The 19,819-nt window shown below is 43.9% G+C and overlaps 1 protein-coding gene across 8 annotated transcripts in view; it reads right to left on the bottom strand.

Annotated features, from left to right (window-relative positions):
- Nucleotides 1-19,819, bottom strand: part of DLC1 (DLC1 Rho GTPase activating protein) — a 381,113-nt gene that overhangs the window by 43,075 nt on the left and 318,219 nt on the right. Inside the window, exons 1-2 of one of the 8 annotated variants that reach the window (XM_075930379.1) lie at nt 11,455-11,858; nt 3,562-3,635 (exon numbers count right to left, since the gene is read on the bottom strand). The exons of 6 other annotated variants lie outside the window; for them this stretch is intronic. Coding sequence is in view for 1 of the 2 variants with exons in the window: in XM_006113508.3 (XP_006113570.1) it covers nt 11,455-11,467 (13 nt within the window). In the remaining variant the exon portion in view is untranslated. Of the gene's footprint in view, nt 1-3,561; nt 3,636-11,454; nt 11,859-19,819 lie in introns of those variants that run through there. One more of the 8 variants, XM_006113508.3, reaches the window with a different exon arrangement.

Raw genomic sequence — 19,819 nt, 5'->3', positions numbered from 1 at the left:
GATTTGCAGTACAGGCAGTCCCCGGGTTACGTACAAGATAGGGACTGTAGGTTTGTTCTTAAGTTCAATTTGTATGTAAGTCGGAACTGGTACATATTGTAGGGGAAACTCTAGCCAAACATTTCTCCAGAGCTCAGTTTTATTCTCCCACACCTCACTTCCCTCAGTCCTTTATTCTCAAGCTGAGGTGTCTGCTGAGAAAAGCCGCTCCGCGTCTCCCTGGTCTGCTGGAGAGGGAGAGAGGGGGGGCGCTAGCTTCGCGTCTCCCTGGTCTGCTGGGGGGAAGCAGCTAGTGCGGGGTTGCCTCACCCCGTTTGTAAGTAGGGATCCGATGTAAGTCGGATCCATGTAACCCGGGGACTGCCTGTAGTTCAAACCTTGGCAGAAGATGTTCCATATGCCCATCTCTCATAGGATGCAACAAAGCAATCTCAGTGAAGTTTGAGAAGCAAACACTTTTCAGTGCATTTGAATTATATTCCTGCCAAATATTATGAAGTTACATTGTGGATCCTACATCAGGTTTGATTGGACCATTCTAATGCTACAGATGGTTTCTCTCAGGCCAAGATCATGAGCCCCACAAAATCACTTTCACAACCTCAGATAAAACAGTTTTGTAATTTTGAGAACTCCTTTGTATGAACCCATTAGCTCAGTGCTGCATACCTTCCAAAACAGTATCGTTTGGCAAAAATCAGTATTTTTTTAAAAACCAAAAAACAACCCTCTCTCCCCAGAATGTATATAATGAAAAAAATCTGTATTTTAATCATAATTAACTAAATATAAATGTCGAAATGTTAAAAATTTCAACTCACAAACAACAAGCAAATAGATAATTCTGAAAAGGCTGACAAAGGATCTTCCTCAAAGGTTGGTTTTAATCATTTTAATTCATTCTTAAAGTAATGATAGGACATTAGCGTTAAACAATTATACAGAGTATCCCTTTCATTACAGGTGTGCCATTCCGATATTTTTTTTAAACATCATGAGACATTCACCTCTGTTAATGTCATGAACATTGGATAAATTGGCCCTTGTGTTCAATTTGCCAGGTCAGAAGAAAAGTTAAATACTGTCTTTCTGCATCTTCAAAAACATACACAAAAGTTTGCAAAATAAGTATTATAATACACCCTCGAATTTCACTTTGCTTCATTCTGTTTTGATCCACATTCAACTGGAGTGTATGTCAATCCCTATTTTACTCTGTGTGTGTCAATAGTCAAGTCAAACTAATAAAGATGCCTGTACAGATTTCTTTGATTTTCACTACATTTCTTGCCAAACACTTTGGGAAAAAACAGTGTGTAAGGTCTTTGAGAGTGAAGATGTGTGGCACCACCTCCTTTCTCTTCCCCAGATTAGCAATGCCTGGGTTTTCAAACAAACATGCTGCTTTCTAATAATAAAAGCCCTAGAAGGAGGAAGGAGGGTGGGGAACCACTCAAATATTTCTTGATGAGCTGATGACAACTGAAAAACACTCTCCCTGTGTTACTGACTGGCTTTGTGTCAAGCACTGGAGGGGATTTTCAAGTTATGGAGCTGTTTGGAATCCTGTAGCAAGGATTTAACCATGCTGTTGATGTTATGTGTAAAACCACACCGCATTTGGAAAAGCAACAGAAAACGTGTGGAATTCATGATGGTAATAGAGGGAGAAGAAAGTACAATTAAAGGAACCAGATTTTTTGGATCCTATATTAATGTCTTCTCTGAAAGCCCGAGTACAATTTTTAACAGAACTTTTTATAAAGATACTAGCCCTCACTACTTAGAGTCAGAGTGAGCAGCACATCTCTATAGCCAGTACAGCCAGTGCCCGAATTATGAACGTATCGACTTACGACCGTTCGTATTTACGACCAACCTCCTATACAGCCGAAACCAGAGTTATGAACGAAATCTGCACTTACGAACAGCGTGACCATACATAAGTGAATGTAATCCGACTTATGAACAGATCGAGTTACTACCTAGTGTTTGGTACGTAACTCGTTCATAAGTCGGGGACCAGCTGTACTTTAAAGTTTACTTATCTTCATAATGACGTCAGAAGAATTTTAACATTAGTTCCCAAGTTCATTACCCCATTTATTAGTTCCATTTAGCTTTGTGTATTAGCTCCAATAAACTGTTTATTAGCTTACTTTAATTTTTCCTATAAAATATACCAAAATAAATAATATAATAGCCTTTATTGTCTATTGATTATAGCAAATAACCAATGAAATATAATATTGATCTCATACATCAAAATCTGATTGAAAATTTTTTTGAAATAATTTTGTATACCAAGGACTGTGGAAAAGAGAATTCTGAGCATAAGTCAGTTTCCTCTCTCTTTTAAGGGTTAGCAAAGAAAAATAAGTTGATTTTGATACAAAATGTTCAAGTTTCATTTAAGATTCATTTAATATCTGTCCTTCCATTTGCTTCAGAGGGCTCTGGATCAAGTGCTAGCCTAGAGCAATCCTTCTATTCAGAGGTGCAAGGGGATAAAGATAAGAAATCTTCTTACACTCCATCTCTGTCCCCAAAGACTCTGCAAGTGACTGAGGACAAAATCAGCCTCTTGGGGGTTTATGCTCTTTACCCAAATCTGGATTAAAAAAATAACCTGGCATTGTCAAAAACCATCATTTTACCTTCAAATCTGTCAATGGGGGCAAACTTAATTGTTGTTGGTTTACTCTATATAGGTTGGAAAGAGGAGGGAATATTACTACTACTAATATTTTGGCTCTAATCACTGAAGGAAACAGACCACTCACCTGTACATACTGTTTCTCTTTATAAAGATTATGCACAAAAGCCTGCAAAGCATGAATATGTCTCCTCTGCCTAATCCGTAATTCAAAACAGATTTATTAGCAGTGAAATATTCAGAAGAGCCGATTTCATTCTCCCTGAGAACCTGTGCACATAACCTAACTCACCACAAAGAATAGTTGTATGCCAGGAAAATCAATGATCTTATATGTTTAGTGCATGCTGGCCATATTACATGCCTTCCTCCACACAAAGAAATCATGAAAACAAGTTAAAATGTAATAATCTGATGTACACCCTAACTTTGTAAAAAACAAACCCACACACCTGATTTAATGAGTTTGTTTAGAACAGGCCATTATAATTTGTATGTTTTCTTTACAATGAATTATTGTGTTCATGTACTGAAGAGATTCCTCCTCCCTGAGATTTTAAGAAAGTGCTTAAGATGAGGGAACACAAACCATCCAATGAGCATCCCTGTGAGAAAAAGTACAGACAAAATTTTCAAAGAAGTAGGCAGGTTAGTCTGTGTCAGCAAAAATGATAAATCCTGCAGCTCCTCAAAGACTAACAAATGTATTTGGTCATAAGCTTTCATGGGCTAGGGCCAAACTGTAATTTCCACTTCATGCATCTGACAAAGTGGGCTCCAGCCCATGAAAGCTTATGCACAGAGAAAAAATTGGACACTTCAATTTTTATCTGGCCTGATTACTGAGTGAGTGATACATATAGGATGATGGCATGCAAAGCATTGGTAAGAGTGAAAGCAGTCACCTCTTCTGCTTGGCCAAAGGAGCCAGGCTGTCAGGTTCCAAAGTGAGAAAAAATCCAATCCTGCTCCAAAGGACCTTGAAGTAGAAGTGGAAAAAACCAAATGGATGTAAGGAGTAGAAAACTTCATCCCTATTCTCCATTCCCACAAAAGTGCCTGCCTATTATGGCATCTGGACCTACTCTGAAAGATGAACATCAAACAAAACTGCCCCAAAAGACAGCAATAACAGTCACACCCTGCCCCCATCACACATACCAACAACGTATAAGATCCATAAAGTTGCATAGTACTGGTAAAGAGCAAACCAAGAATTTGTTCTGCAAGCAAAAGGTCAGCAAGCAAACTCAGACTTTGAGAGTGAAAGCAAGACTGAATGAATCCAACAGCCATAGAAACTCAACTCTAAATGCTTGGTTCAGGGCTCAAGACTTCAAATTTAGAGATTGCGGAAAGGAATACCTGTGCTGATTTCAACTGAAAAATACTGAATAAGAGGGGAAGCATCTGATCTCTAGAAGGTGTTTCTACACAACAAAGTTATTTCAGAATAATGGCTATTATTCCGAAATAACTATGCGAGTGTCCACAGAGCAATTCTGTTATTTTGAAATAATTTCAAAGTAACAGACGGCTTATTCCAACTTCTGTAAACTTCATTCTACAAAGAATAATGCCTATTCCGAAATAGCTATTTTGAAATAAGGTGTGTGTAGATGCTCCATTGCTGCTATTTCAAAATAGCCCCTCACCAGCGCCATTCTAAGTTATTCCTCCTGGGGCTCTAAATCGAGATAGCACATCTACATTAGGGAAGCCTGCCTCAGACTAATTTTGAGGCTTCCTTGCAGTATAGACATGCTATTTCGAAATAAACTATTTCGGAATAACTATTCTGGAATAGCTTATTCCGAAATAACTGTGCAGTGTAGACGTAGCCTAGGTTTCACTATACCTGTCTTCAGCCTTGGGAATGGAGGGAAGGGACTGTTTTAGGAGTGTACGGGGCCTAGTACAGCGGAACCCCAAACTGGGCCTGTAGAAGCCACCACAATATAAATAAATACTTTTCATGATTTAAGACAGTCTTTAACTATGTGTCATATACTACTCCCCTCTCCCCCCAAATATATATAGTAAGCAGAACTTGAAGGCAGGACTTCAGATCTATAGCACAGATCTCTTCCAGTTTGGTTACATTGTAGTCTCAATCAAAAACAGCAAGCAAATGATCTGGTAGCACTTTATAGACTAACAAAATATGTAGATGATATCATGAGCTTTTGTGGGCACTTCTTCAGATGACCGGAGTTATGACTAGGTAATAAGAAAACTCAAAATAAATAGAAGGGGCAGGTGGGGGGAGAGAAAGATGCTCTACCAGACCATTTGCTTGCTGTTTTTTTCTGTAACAGACTAACTCGGCTACCCCCTGAAGCTTCTGTAGTCTCAATGAGTACTAGTCCCTGGAGGGGAAAATGACACACATTTTGCTGGTGACTTTCTCAACTATTTCTCCATCTAGAAGATGTTTGTGGACTAGCAGTTAAAACAATGTTTTGCATAGGCCAGCCAAACACACATTTTTGCTATATGCATTCTGAAAAGCAGCACGGCTGAATGGCTAAGACTTGGTTCTGTTATGTTAGGGACCTGGGCTCTACTCCCATTTCTGACTGAAATATTCAGTAGTAATGGCTTTGTAGAATCCAGGAATGTGTACGCTTGTTAATGGAAGAGATTATGACTAGAACCCTGCCTGGATACAAAATATATATTTACATCCATATCCACAAAAATGAGCCATGAGTATCTGCATTGATATCCATGGATTTGCAGCACTCCAATGATGAGAGCACTTTGGGCTCTCAGTTTAGTGACCACTCCCTAAAAGAAAAGCGTATTTGGATGGTAACTCTTTTTGCTTGGTGGTTCCACAAGACAGGGAGGCTGATTGACTCCGAATATGGCACATACTGTGAAATCCAGGACCATAATTATACACTTCTCAATATTTAATATTCTAAATTAGAGTTTGGTGTAACCACTTCCATTTTTCCTTAACGGATATTAAGCGTGGACTCCACTGTTTAATCTGAAGACTAAAAACAAGCTCTAAAGTTGAAGATAAAAGTACAGATTTTTATTATAGAGAAAAAAAAGCCTTTAGACCTGGATGAAACTCAGGTGTAAATCCTGGAAGACAGCCTTGTTCACAAAAGCCACTGCAAGACTGAAATACGGTCACTTCCATAACACTGCCTAGCATATTAAAAGTGAAAAGTTAGCTTTTCTTGGAGCAAGTATTTAGGAAATAATAGAAACTTCAGATATATTATGGAGAGAGGTATAATAATGGGTTCAATAAAACCAAATATCAAAGTCCACTTGAAAAATAGCTTGCTTAATATTACTCATAACAAGTAAAGGCCACAGAAGGGCCTAAATTCAGTGGAGACGTTGCAAGGAGACAGCGAGACTTTGGCAAGCCTGCAGAAGAGGACTTCATTCCATGCAGGTGTAACCTACACATCTACTTGGATATGGTGCACTGTCCCAGGCAGTGGCCCATATTACTTATAGCAAAAAAGAGACAACGAGTGAGCTCTACAGCCTTAGCTGAGAGCAGTCGGCTTTTAGTTCAAGCAGTAGAGGCTCATACATGAAGCCCCCAGGTTCGGTTCTACCTGTCTGCGTTACCTGGGCTCTTTGTTTTTCAGTGTATATGGGGAGCTTGGGGTGGAGTCAGCTACTGCTGTGACATTGGCTGTTTCCTCACATAGCACGGACATACATTTGTGGGGTTTTATAGCCCTGAAGCTGCAGTAGTTGCCATGGACTAGATCTATGGGGGAGGATAAACTATGGGGGAGGATCTTCTCTCTGTGTGTGGTCTTCAACTGTATGCATGGAAGAGGATTTGGAGTAAGATTTTCAAGTACCAATAGCTATTTATGGGTATGTCTAGACTGCATCCCTCTGTCGGCAGAGGGATGCAGATTAGGCAGGTCGACATTGCAAATGAAGAGGAGATTTAAATATCCCGCGCTTAATTTGCATAAAAAGGCTGCCATTTTTGCTGACTCAGCACTTTGTCGGCAAAAAGAGGCAGTCTAGAGGGGCATCTGCTGAGAAAGAAAGCCTTTATGACAGATCCCTTATGCCTACTGCAAGAAGGTTTACAGGATCTGTCGAAAAAGGCTTTCTTTCTCAACAGATCCCCCTCTAGACTGCCTTTTTGCCGACAAAGTGCTGAGTCGGCAAAAATGGCAGCCTTTTTATGCAAATTAAGCGCGGGATATTTAAATCCCCGCTTCATTTGCAATGTCGACCTGCCTACTCTGCATCCCTCTGACGACAGAGGGATGCAGTCTAGACATACCCTATATGAACAAATCTCACAAAAACCCAATGGAAGTAGCCCACCTAAATTCCTTTGGCAATTTTGATAATCTCCTCATTGGCCAAGTGGGTTAGTATGGGAATGTCATTTTGGGATGAAATGACATAATCCCATGTCACCCACCACATATAGGATCTGATGCAACTATTCTTATGCTTGTGTCAAGTGGTACTTTATTTCTCAAGTAGTCCCATTGATTTCACTGGGGCTATTTGCAAAGTAAGATGGGTCAAAATGAGGCTCACAGTGAACAGAACCAGGAAAAAAACAAGACTTTAAAGCTCAAGTCCTATGTCCCGTTCGTGCATATCACCAGTGGTGACACACAAGTTGTCATTTTCCTCAAACAGCAAAAGACTAAAGATATATCATCACAACTTATCCCAGACTCGGAAGCAATTTCACTGGAGACATGGTATTCACTGGAGGGTGAAAGAACAAGTTAAAAGTTGTGGTCAGATTTTTGGCCTTAATAGCATAACCCACTCCATGAATTTAGTCAGTCTCTGTTGGAAAAGCAACAGACTTCAAATTCTTCTATGTTCATCAGCCTTGGAGAAAAAAATAAACAAGACCATCTTGACATGCTGAACCACACAGAATTATTTACAGCCTACCTTAGCCTGCTAAATGAATAAATCAGAAATAGGCCTGGAATTGCTAACATTATTCAGACTAGTTGGTTTGACATTCATGGTTCCTTCTTGGATCCAGAGCTTACAAAGTTCTGCAGTTCATCTCAACTATGATTTTAATAAGTCTAATTCAGAAATACTCTGCTGATTTTGTCAAATGTCTTGAGAGTTAAAAAAGCGGTCAGGATTAACAAAAAATGAAGGAGAATTTAGCCTGTCAGTGACAGTTGTAAGGAGCAGTCTGTAGAGAAAATCCACTGTAATGCCCAATCAAGATGCTTCTATCATTTATGGATATATTATTATCCCTTTGCCACTGTGAAGGCTTTGGACACCAAATCAGCACTCTTTGTGAAAGGGAGATCATTTCATTTGGTTAAATTTCTGCAATATGCACATGGAGGAAGGGGAAACATCTGAAGTTATTTTTATTTCTATAAAGTTTTCTGGTCATACAGCGTGAATGTTAGGGTGGGGCTAGTATTGTCTGGAGCCTGTCAGGATCCTTTTGCATAGCCTCATTTCCTTCTTCCTGTTGCTAGGAAAGATAGTTAAGCATGAGAAACTCTTGTTTACAATACTAGACCCATCCTGTTCAACACAGGAGCTCTTTTCCTCCATCTGCTTTTTACAGACCACGGGCCCCATCCTGTTCTCAATGAAGTCAATAGCAAAACTCCAACTGACTTGGGTTGGTTCCCAAGAAACACATTATATCATATGTTTCCTTGGGCAGGAAAAATGTGTATCACACAAACTCCACTTTTAAATATTTACAAAACACATAAATACAAAAGTTAAGAACTACTTACAGAGTGAAAAGGCAGAGTAAAAAAAAACTACGATCACGCTTCCCCAACCTCTTTGTTCATAACTCAAAGTACAACTGGAGATCAGCAATCTAGAAAGCCCTTTGAGGGCATCAAAACTGATTATATATGCAGGTTATTAGCATTACAGATTATGATGCAGAGGCATGGGGGTTAACACAAAATTTTCCTTTTTCAAGAGGGCCAGTATGCATGGCATTCAAGGAAGTACTTTCAGATTTCTATAGTCAGCATCAGTATTATTCCCTTGCCCAGTAGGGGCAGCAATAGTGCTGTTTATCAGAAGAGAAGCACTCAATTGCTGCTGGCTTTAAGGTCCCAGGCCTGAGAACAGAACATATCCACTCTCAGACCTGGTGCTCTGTTGCAATGCAATGTACTGTTCAAACATCTTCCTGTACATTCTAAAACTGCTGGGTATGTCACTGAGATTTACGATCTAAACAAAAAAAAATTACCTTCTATATTTTTAACTACGCCTGAGAAAATTATTTTAGTGACAGCTGGTATCACTCAAAAAGAACTCTCTATGGGCATAAACCAATCCATATCTGCATTTTTCAGACATTCCATTGGTGAAGAATGAGCAAAGAGAACTTGTTTTATTACATGTCATAAAGGTCTGGGGATTCCTAGAGATTACTGAATGTAGCTGATCTCAAGTTTTTTTGACTAATCATAAACTATCAGTGCAGGAACACTGATAAAACAATAGACACATACTCTTTGCATGATATAATGCATTTCAGAATCTAAACTGAATCTAAATTAATCTTAACCTTAAGCAATGACTGAGAATAGTCTTGAAATAACCTTTGGGCCCATCTGCTAAACAGCCAGCTATCACACTCCTCAGTACTTTCATCTGTCATTGAGGTTTTTTTCTTTTATTGGAAACTCAGGTCAAGTGACCTAAAAGATACTGCTACCATCTGCTGCAACCTGAAAGGCAACATGGCAAACCAAACTGGTTGAATTAATAGAGGAACCTAATACCAATTATTTACGCTATGGACCAGCAATAGTCTGCTGGCCAGATGGATGCTGAATTAGTCAAACTTGGAGCTGCTGATAGATTTACATTCAGAGGCTGTTCTGCAATCTGTTTGGCTATTATCTTCCCTCTAGTTCTCCACAAAACAGCATTAAAAATGTAACCGGACACTTCGTATCTCACTGCTTTGCTGCTGGGAATTTCTTGATCAGGCCAGAGAATTCAAATAGGTCACACTTACTCATGTCAAAAATCCATCTGTTATTGATGGCTAAGATAAAGTTGCATTCCCTCAAACCATGAACCCACACATTGTAAGAATTATTGCCATATGAGGTGGAAATCAAAACCTTCTGGCATATTAATAATTATTTATGTAGTGCCATAAGTGTAGGTGGTACTGTAAAACTTGTTATTGTCTTTAAAAGAATAGAATTAAGAGATATTTGTCACATTAACTGCAAATGCACTTTAACATGTAGTACAGTGTTCATTAGCTTAATGGAAACACATTGTTCAGCAGCTTTACAATTACGGTAAAAGTGGGTCTTTGGTGAATGGTTGCTATTTGCAAGAAAGAGGCTGGTAGTACTGAAATGTAACCTGACAACAAAAAGAATTTGTTTTCTATTTGTGCAAGAAATACAGGGGGTTGTTTATTACTTGCAGGGGGGCGTTGTTCCTTGAAAGAGATCAAAGGCTCCAGTCATGACATCATGAGCTTGGGCACCACAGCACAGGAGGGAGTCATCTGGCTCCTTGAAGCCATCAGACTAATTATTGAGACTTCAAAAGAAACTATACGCTTCCTTCTCTTTTTTTTTCTAAAAAAAAAAAAGACTAGTTTAACTATTTCAACTGTAGTGCTCTTTAAAAACCTCAGGCACAGCTCAATTACAAGCTCCTTTATGAGTTATGAATTTCAATTCCAAGTGAAAATGTCAGAGTTGTAAGTTACATATTCTAAGCACTAATAAAAAGCATGTTTCAAGAAAAGCCCCTCAGTCTTGCTAGTCCAAACCAGCCCCAGATTTTTCATTAGTTTAGTAACCTACATTTTGCACACTTGGCTATTTCCCTGGTATGTCACCAGCCACAGAAGTTAACATTTACAGCCAAATTCCCATACTAAGCCAACTGCTAGTTGAGACTTTCCAGGACCTGAACATATTTTGGGTTTTAGCAACACTCTTCTCAGTTAAAAAAAAGAGATTCGAAAATATTGCTAGTGGCTATTAAAAAACAAACAAACAAGCTTTCTAACTTAGTAGATAACTGAGGAAAAGTGGGAACCTATCCTGGGTCGATGAAAACCAACAACAACAGTAACAAGGCATTTACTGAAACTTGATTTTTAATCCCAAGCAAGCCAGAAAGGATGCACAAGATCTTAGATCATTAAGAGAAAAAGCATACCAAACGCAAATGGGGGGGAGGAGGGGAGAGGAAGAGAAGTGGAGACAGCAGGGAATCGTGCATAGTTAGTGTACGTGCCAAGATAAAGGTCTGCGCTGACAAGCCTCCCCACCCTTTCAACTGTGTTAGACGCCCCTGCCTCCAGCATAACAACAGGCGCAAGACACACAGATCTAATCACACACACACACTGATCTAATCACACACACAGGGAACCCATTCGCCTCTCGATGATCTTCTCAAGTCAGATCAGGCTGTTGTAGCAGAAGGGAAATGTCCGGGTGTTTTAACAGAACCTTCCCTCCCTCTCCTCAACCCCAGAACAAGCCAGTCCCGCTGCCCGGACGAAAGTCATTTGCACCCTACCCAGCAGCATTAAACAACAGCACACAACACACTGGCTGTGCCGATCGCAACTTAAACCCTGTGCACCCCGCATAGCTCCGGGCTCGGACTGTTAAAGCCCCCCGGGTAGTAAGAGAGGTTCAGGATCTGGTCCCGTGGCGCTAGGTCAGGCTGCCCCAGAGGACTCGGCAGCAGAGCGGCCAGCCGGGCAGGCAGCGCCCGAGCGGGTCTCGCAGGCGGGCACCGCGGCGGGGGTAGGGGACAGAGCTTACGTGTCAGAATCATGGTCTCCCGTGTCGCGTCGCACGTCCAGGGCCGGGCGATAGGGCGCTACACGCGGCCAGAGGCTGCTCGGGCGCAGCTCAGCGCATCTGGCCCCTCCAGCGCCGCGCAGGGTCCCGTCCAGCGCCTGCCCCAGCTTCACTCGCCAAGCCCTTCGCGGAGCAGGCAGGCCACTGCAGGCCCCGCCGCCATCGCCTCCTCTCGCGCACCCCTCCCCGGGGAGCGGGCTCGGGCTGCCCGGCCCCCGCGCCCTGCTGACGGGTGAGCTCCGGGAGCCTCCGCTCCAGCCTTGGCGCTGCGGCTCCGCGCGGAGTTTTGAAAAAGCCTCCCCTGCGCCCGGTCCCACATACACTTCGGCATCGCGGCGGGGCAGCCGCCGGCCACGCCCCCTGCCGCCCAGCCCCTCGGCGTGTCTGTCACAGGGGGCCGGGCCGAGCATCCAGCGAGTCCCTCCGTCTGTCTCCTGCGCCTCGGCGCCTCCTTTCCTGCCCCACGCGGGCCGGGCCCTTGTGCCCAGATCCAGCTCCCCCGAGAGCGTGGCGAACGCTGTGCACCGCCCCTGTGCTTGACCCTAAACCCCAGGCTCCAGCACTCCTCGCCTGGCGCGCTCAGAGGGAAGGCAGCAGGAGGAAAGTAAACTCCGCGGCTCTTTTTCAGAGGTCCCAAACTGCAGCTTTCCAGCAAAGCCCTGTTCCTCCAGCACCTGCCTGCTACCCTGTCTGTAACCAGGATTATTTTCTGACCAGCTCCTGTAGGTACAGGTTGAACCTTGCTAGTCCCACATCCTCTGGACCTGACTGTGCTGAACCAGAGACTTTGCGGAATGGCAGGAGGTCAATATTGTGTAGCAGCATCACCAACACTTCCCCTGCTTGATGGGCTCTTAGAAGACATTTAGGGATAAATTAGAGCTAAATAACAGGACAGATCCCTGAGTGCTAGAACTGGTGGCTGTAAACAAACTTTATGGGACTGCAGGGAAACTCAGCCACGCCCATGATTTGTGGCCATCCAGCTAACTAAAATCATGCTGCACCACAGATGTTCCAGACCACAGCTATTGCCAGACCCAAGTGTGATGGACTAGAGAGGTTCAGCTGTAGTAGCAATAGTGAAAGCCATTGGCCAGTGAGGCATGGCAGGGCTTATAATGTTTAGCTGTTTGGGAGCCTATGTCTGATTCATAAGTCCACATAGTCTGGACATAGCTCAGATCTAGGGCATTACCAACAGACAAGTAAGGATTAAAAAAGTACACCTCCCTATATCCATAATGGAATAGACTACCTCAGTGAAAAGATCCCTCTGCTCATGATTAGGGATGTTAGATAACATGTAATTGAATAGTCTGTAATGGCATTACATTTTAGCCGTTACACAACTGTTCAAGTCTCCAGAGGCTGGGTGAGCAGCCACTGTGCTCCCAGCCCCAGTCCCCAGGGAGCCCCCTACCAAGCCATGCTACTTCCTCTCTATCAGTCAGCAGCATGAGGTGGGGAGGAATACCCTGTCTGTGGGGGTCTGAGGATGCAGAGCAGCCTCTGTCTAGGAAGAGCTTAGACTCCCCACAGACAGGGGCTGCTCCCAGGCTCAAAATTATGGCATTACCAACACAGTAGTAAGAATCCAAACAGTCTTTGGATTTATTGTCAAGGTTTATTTAAAAAATATGTTAATTAGGGTCATGCTTTCAGAGATGTGGACACATATCTATCAGGAATTGGACAGACACCAACAAACTCATTTCATAGTGGCTACAAAACAGCCACTAGATAGTCATAACTAGATGTAAAAAGATAAGGAGTTTTGTGGCACCTTAAAGACTAACAGAGTATGCCCAAATAAATCTGTTAGGGTATGTCTACACCACAGCGCTAATTTGAACCAACTTAGTTCGAATTAGTTAATTTGAACTAAGCTAATTTGAACTAACGCATCTAGAACTAAAAACTAGTTCGAATTAGCGTTTTGCTAATTCGAACTAGCGCGTCCATATTAAGTGGACCCTGAACCGGGCTTAAGGATGGCCGGAAGCAGTGCCGGCAGGGCATCAGAAGAGGACTTAGAGCGTGGAGATGCTGTCTCAGGCTAGCCGAGGGCTGTGCTTAAAGGGTCCCGACCTCCACCCCGGACAGACAGTTCTCAGGGGTGCCCCACTTGCAAAGCAGTCCTGGCTTGGAGTGCCCTGAGTGCCCACACTGGGCACATCACAGCACTCGGCCATCAGCCCGGCTGCACTTGCCATAGGCTGCCATCTGGGGAGAGGAGGCAATTGGGGGGCTGCAGGAGAGCTTCCACCCCCAGAAGCCCGCAGAGCCAGCCTAGTCCTCCCCATCGGGGGCTCGTGCCCCATTCCTCCCTCACCTCCTTCCACTTACCCTTCCCTAGCCCCTCTTCTTGATGTACAAAATAAAGATAACATGTCTTCCAAAATGGAATCTGTCTTTATTGAACAAAACTGGGGGAGACTGGGAAAAGGAGGTGGGAGAGGGGAAGAGAGAGGCTGGGAGAGGGGAGGGCAACTAAAATGATCAGGGGTTGGGAACAGGTCCCATATGAAGAGAGGCTAAAGAGTCTGGGACTTTTCAGCTTAGAAAAGAGGAGATGGAGGGGGTCTCTAAAAGCAGGAGTTGGGTGGAGACTGTGCATACAGAAAAGTTCTTCATTAGTTCCCATAAAGAAGGACTAGAGGACACCAAAGGAAAGGAATGGGTAGCAGGCTTCAAACTAGTAACAGAAAGTTGTTCTTCACAAAGCAAAGAGTCAACCTGTGGAACTTCTTGCTGCAGGAGGCTGTGAAGGCTAGAACTGGAACAGAGTTTAAAGGGAAGTGAGATCAAGTCATGGAGGTTGGGTCCATGGAGTGCTATTAGCCAGGGGGTAGGAGTGGTGTCCCTGCCCAAGGTTTGTGGAAGGCTGGAGAGGGATGGCACGAGAGAAATGGCTTGGTCACTGTCTTCGGTCCATCCCCTCCAGGGTCCCTAGGGTTGGCCGCTGTCGGCAGACAGGCTACTGGGCTAGATGGACCTTTGGTCTGACCCAGGACGGCCAGTGTAAGCTCAGGGCTCAGGGTCGGGGGTCTCAGTAGACCCCCTTGATTCTCTTGCACACCTGCTCCTGGGTGGCCAGGCTGGCAGCTATCCTGCCCAAGCCGGCCACTTTCCTGTGCCTAGTGTGGAGATCGTGGATGAGGGCAGGCGGGTGCCCGCCTCTTGCGGTCCCGGGCAAGCTCCCGGGAGCCGCCAGCCTGGTCCCGGGAAGAGGGAGAGGGCTGGGGGGCATCGGGTGGGTGGCTCGATCCGTGCCAGGTGCAGGGTCTGCTGGCTGGGTGCTGGCAGGCTTGCACCTGGCACGGGCACCGTAGCCAGCCCGTGCCCCTTTAACAGGTCCGGGGCCGGGAGGGGGGCAGACGAGTTTCCCTGGTGTTGGCCAGAGCGGCCACCAGGGAAACCTGGGGAGGGCTAGCCTCCCACTAGTTCAAATTAAGGGGCTACACACCCCTTAATTCGAACTAGCTAGTTCGAACTAGGCTTAATCCTCGTGGAATGAGGATTACCTAGTTCAACCTAAGCGCTCCGTTAGTTCGAATTAAATTCGAACTAACGGAGCGCTAGTGTAGTGCCTATGAAAGTTAGTTCGAACTAACGTCCGTTAGTTTGAACTAACTTTGTAGTGTAGACATACCCTTAGTCTTTAAGGTGCCACAAGACTCCTACTTGTATTTACAGATGCAGATTAACACTGCTACCCTTTTTTACACATGACAAAAAAAGTTATTGATCTCATTAATAATTTCCTAAGTCATCCACTCCCTTTTACATTTTCTGAGGCTGGTTTAAATGCCCCCTTTTTGATAGATGCTCAAATTCTCAGCCTTAAAATGATATAAAACAAGCACAAATACTATGAGCAGCTGCAAAGCAATGAGTGCGTAAAAGGGCACTAACATTCTGAAAATGTCTGCATATCATCAAAGACTGTGACTGGTTAATTTTATTCTAAGTAAGCATCATCTATTACGTATTTTAGAATGTTCATCTGTTTGTTCAAGAACTCCTCCTAAACAGTAATAGCTAGGGCCAAATTCAGTATACAACTTCTTATCATACTTTAAAGCAATGTAAGGGTTTGGTTGTGCCAGGAAAATGGATACATCTAGAATGGGATTGCTTCTCATAAAACCAAACAGAAAAGAGACAGAATCACCAAATCAAGTATAGTCCTCACAAGTGACATAACAGCAAATGTTGAAAGAGACTGAACCAAGATGAGACAGAAAAATAGGATGAACCTGGTTGCTTCTAAATAAACCTTATAGAAGTGAGCAAAAAGGGAGAAAGTTGGAGTAGTGCTATGTGTTGGCACAACTAAATCAATGCTTATGATCAGAAAACTATAAGACAATATTAAAACATAGCAAATTATAAAAGTTTACAGCAGGAATGGGCAATAATTTTTAATGAGGGGGCACTCTAAGAATTTGGTAAGTGGTCAAGGGATGCACTTTTCTATGGGGAGTATGCGGAGTCTGGGATGGCGGTTGGGTGAAGAAGGGAGCTCTGGGGAGGAGACGGATGCAGGACAGGGTGTGGGGTCTGGGAAGGAATTTAGGTGAAGTAAGGGGCTGAGGTGTAGGAGGGAATGCAGGTTCAGGGAGGGGAGGTTACGTGTAAAAGAAGATTCTAACCCAGGGCGGGAATGCAGGAGGGAGTGCAGTGGTTTTGGGTTGTAACCTGGGGCAGGGAGTTTGAGTGTGGGGAGGTGGTGAAGTGCAAGTTGTAGGCTCAGGCCCTAAGCAGCTCCCTTGGGCAGGCTCCCTCCCTGCTATACCTCTCAAAATGCCTGGATGTTGGGGCCAGGCTGTGTGTCTCTTTGCCTCCAATAGGAGCTGTGAGGATTGTGCTGGGGGTATGGACAGCACCAGGAGCCCTTTCCTACTGGGCACACAGCATAGAGATGCACGGATTTTGAGTAGCCTCCCCGCAGAGTCCCACTGGGACATGGAACATTGGTGGCCAGTGGTGAACCAGATCTGAGGCTTTGCTGGGCTGCATCTGGCCCCAGGCCACATTTTGCCTGTTCCTGGTTTACAGAGATGAAGAAAAAAATATATACTTGTTGGAATTCTCATTTTAAACATTTTACTAAAATTAGCTTCATGAAATAACACTATTTTTGAAAACATGAAGTCATTTCAATACAGCATTTCCCTTTTATTTAAAAAAATCAGTTGTGTTAAGGACCCAAACAATGCCAGGTAAATCTGATAGTCCTTTATACTTTTGGGGCTTTTTTAAGTTCCATTGTTGTTTCAGCACTGTGGTCAGCTAGATATAAAGTGTGGTACCTGAACAGGCACATCTCCTCTTTCAGCATGCTGCTAACTGCTAAGTTGGCTATTACAGCATTGTTTCTGGATACCCCTACACAGTTCCAGATCATTAATTCACTTTCAGTCCAAAAAGAGCATGGTGCTGTGCTGTGTCTTCAGGCTTCACTTTCCACCCGGCTGAGTCAATTATCTCTTCTTATCTTAGTTAATTCCAACTTTTATGGGCTAAGTTGACTTTACCTGCATTTTTTGGATGCTTCTTCTATGGCAGCAGGTTGAGTTTAAAATGCAGGTCTGGCCCATAAAACACAAGTCCCTTAAGGGTTTTGGTGCCTCTGACATAATTTTTTCCACTCAGTCTTCAGGGTTCAAATAATGTAGGCAAGACAGACCTATGCTAAGTTTCCAGAGGGAATTTCATTTCCTGTTGTTGCACAGACGAGGCAATGCCACTATAATAGGTTGTCCTCTTTTTGTTGGCTACACCTTTGAGCTTTTACAGGACTAGACAAGGAAATGACACAGATGGCAAGACAGGGATTGTAAGAGTGTTGTATTTTGGCAGTGTGACTTAGAGCAAAGAGAGAAAATAAGTTACATCTGCAACAAACTAAAGAAAAGGCAAAAAGAATATACAGTAGGTTACCTATACAGGCAGTCCCCGGGTTACGTACAAGATAGGGACTGTAGGTTTGTTCTTAAGTTGAATCTGTATGTAAGTTGGAACTGGCATCCAGATTCAGCCGCTGCTGAAACTGATCAGTTTCAACAGCGGCTGAATCTGGACGCCAGTTCCGACTTACATACAGATTCAACTTAAGAACCCCAGGCGTCCCCAAGTCAGCTGCTGCTTGAACTGATCAGCAGCTGATTCCAGGAAGCCCGGGGCAGAGCAACTCTGCCTCGGGATTCTGTAGTCAGCCTCTGGTCAGTTTCAGCAGCAGCTGACTTGGGGACGCCTGGGGCAGAGCAGCTGGGGTGCTGCTGGGTTGGTCCAGTAGCGCGGCTGCTCCTCGGCGCTACTGGACCAACCCAGCAGCACCCTAGCTGCTCTGCCCCAGGCGTCCTGATTCAGTTGCTGCTGAAACTGATCAGCAGCGGCTGAATCAGGACGCCTGGGGCAGAGCAGCTGGGATGCTGCTGGGTTAGTCCAGTAGCGCCAAAGAGCGGTGCTGCGGGACCAACCGCAGCGCCCCACCTGCTCTACCACAGGCCCCAGGCTTTGCTCCACGTCTCCCTGGTCTGCTGGGGGGGGGGCACAAGCTGCGTCCCCCCCCAGCAGACCAGGGAGACGCTGAGCAAAGCCGCGGAGGACCCGGGGCCGGCCCTGTGGAGCTTCCAGATCAGCTGGAAGCACCGCGGGTCTGGCCCCGGGTCCTCCACCGCTTTGCTCCCCGTCTCCCTGGTCTGCTGGCTCCCCCAGCAGACCAGGGAGACGGGGAGCAGCTTTTCTCGCCCCGGAGGAGGCGGGCGGCGGGACCAGGCGTTCTGCCGCTCCAGTCCTCCGGGGCGAGAAAATCCCCGTTCGTAACTGCGGATCCGACATAAGTCGGATCCGCGTAACTCGGGGACTGCCTGTACAGCCTATGAGGGACCTTCACTTCTGGGACAGGCACTGTATGAAACAAAGGTTTTTCAGATCCCTGGGTTATAAATATGAGTATGTGTGTGGGGAAAGGAGAGAGAGGGAGAATTGCAATGGAATCAGGGTTAGGTAACTTAGGTAGTATTAAGAATAATCAGTGTTATTGATGTTCTTCTAATTTATGAAATAGGCTGAAACATTCCAGTTGAAAGTCAGAACTTGTCTACACATTGTAGTTGCACTAGTTTAAGTTAAATGATTATAAACTGGCTTAAGTTAAATTGGCAGACCTCTGTGTGGAACAACTGCATCTTTCTTATACTAGTTATATTGCTCTAGCTTGCATATGGAATATGTAATGCCTACATTGAAACAAGGCCGATTTAAACTGAGGTCATTGTACCAGTTGAACCCCATTGGTTTTAAATGACCTCTTTAATTAAATCAGGGCAACTTCATGTTCAGGCAAGACCTCTGAAGGTATCATTCATAAATGTGGGTTATAAATAATGAAATATGTAGGGCCCAATTACACTACTCTACATTAGCAAGCTCTTACCCAAATACTCCCACTAAGCCTGTAGTACTTTTTCATACTTATGAATGACTTCTATAAAGTAAAAAAGAGGTATCTTCTTTTCACTCATCTAACATGTCACGGTCCTTAAATATATATTTCACTAATTTAAATGCAAACAATTAATAATTGGAAATCATTTACAGAGCAGCTCCCAAAGATCTAAGGTGGCTTTACTTCCATGAATGTATTAAACTTTGTGAGGCTGATAAGGTGATGTCTATGCTGCCATGCAATTTTGAATACTGGGGTGTGAACAGCAATGCATACCAAAGTACTGTGCTCTTAGGAATACATTAATGGGAGCTAGTAGCCTGTTAGTTCACATCCTTAGCATCCACCCAGGGGGAGATACAATGTATCACTTAAGGATTCATAGCTATCCACACTCCCGAAGTCTGAACTTCAGGGGCGTGTAGACAAGACCACAGTATTCTTTTTATCTTCATTTTATAGTTGACTAAACTGAGTAACAAAGAGATGAAGGATATGATCAATGAACAAACTTAAGTGTATAAACTCCAGAGTTAGGTGCCCAACTTTCCACTCTCTGCATCATTGCAAGCCACAAAACTCTCACTTGGCTGTCACCTTATTTTGTAACATCCAAACTGAGTGCCCTAATTTTCTATTGTGAAAGTTTTAGTAGGCATCTGCTTCCTAGACCCTGGGGAATGCACATTGCTGCCCCACTCCAGGGGTACATCTACACAGCAGCATTATTTTGGAATAACCGACATTATTTCAAAATAACAAAATGCACGTCTACACAGCAGGCCATTATTTCAAAATAATGTCGAGCTGGAGGACTTCTTTCTCTGCCTTCTGTAACCCTCATTTCACAAGGAATACGGAAAGTTG

The sequence above is a fragment of the Pelodiscus sinensis genome, chromosome 5, assembly GCF_049634645.1.
Source record: "Pelodiscus sinensis isolate JC-2024 chromosome 5, ASM4963464v1, whole genome shotgun sequence".
NCBI lineage: Eukaryota > Metazoa > Chordata > Testudines > Trionychidae > Pelodiscus > Pelodiscus sinensis.
Note: the sequence above shows the minus strand (reverse complement) of the source record. Positions and strands in the feature narration are given on the sequence as shown.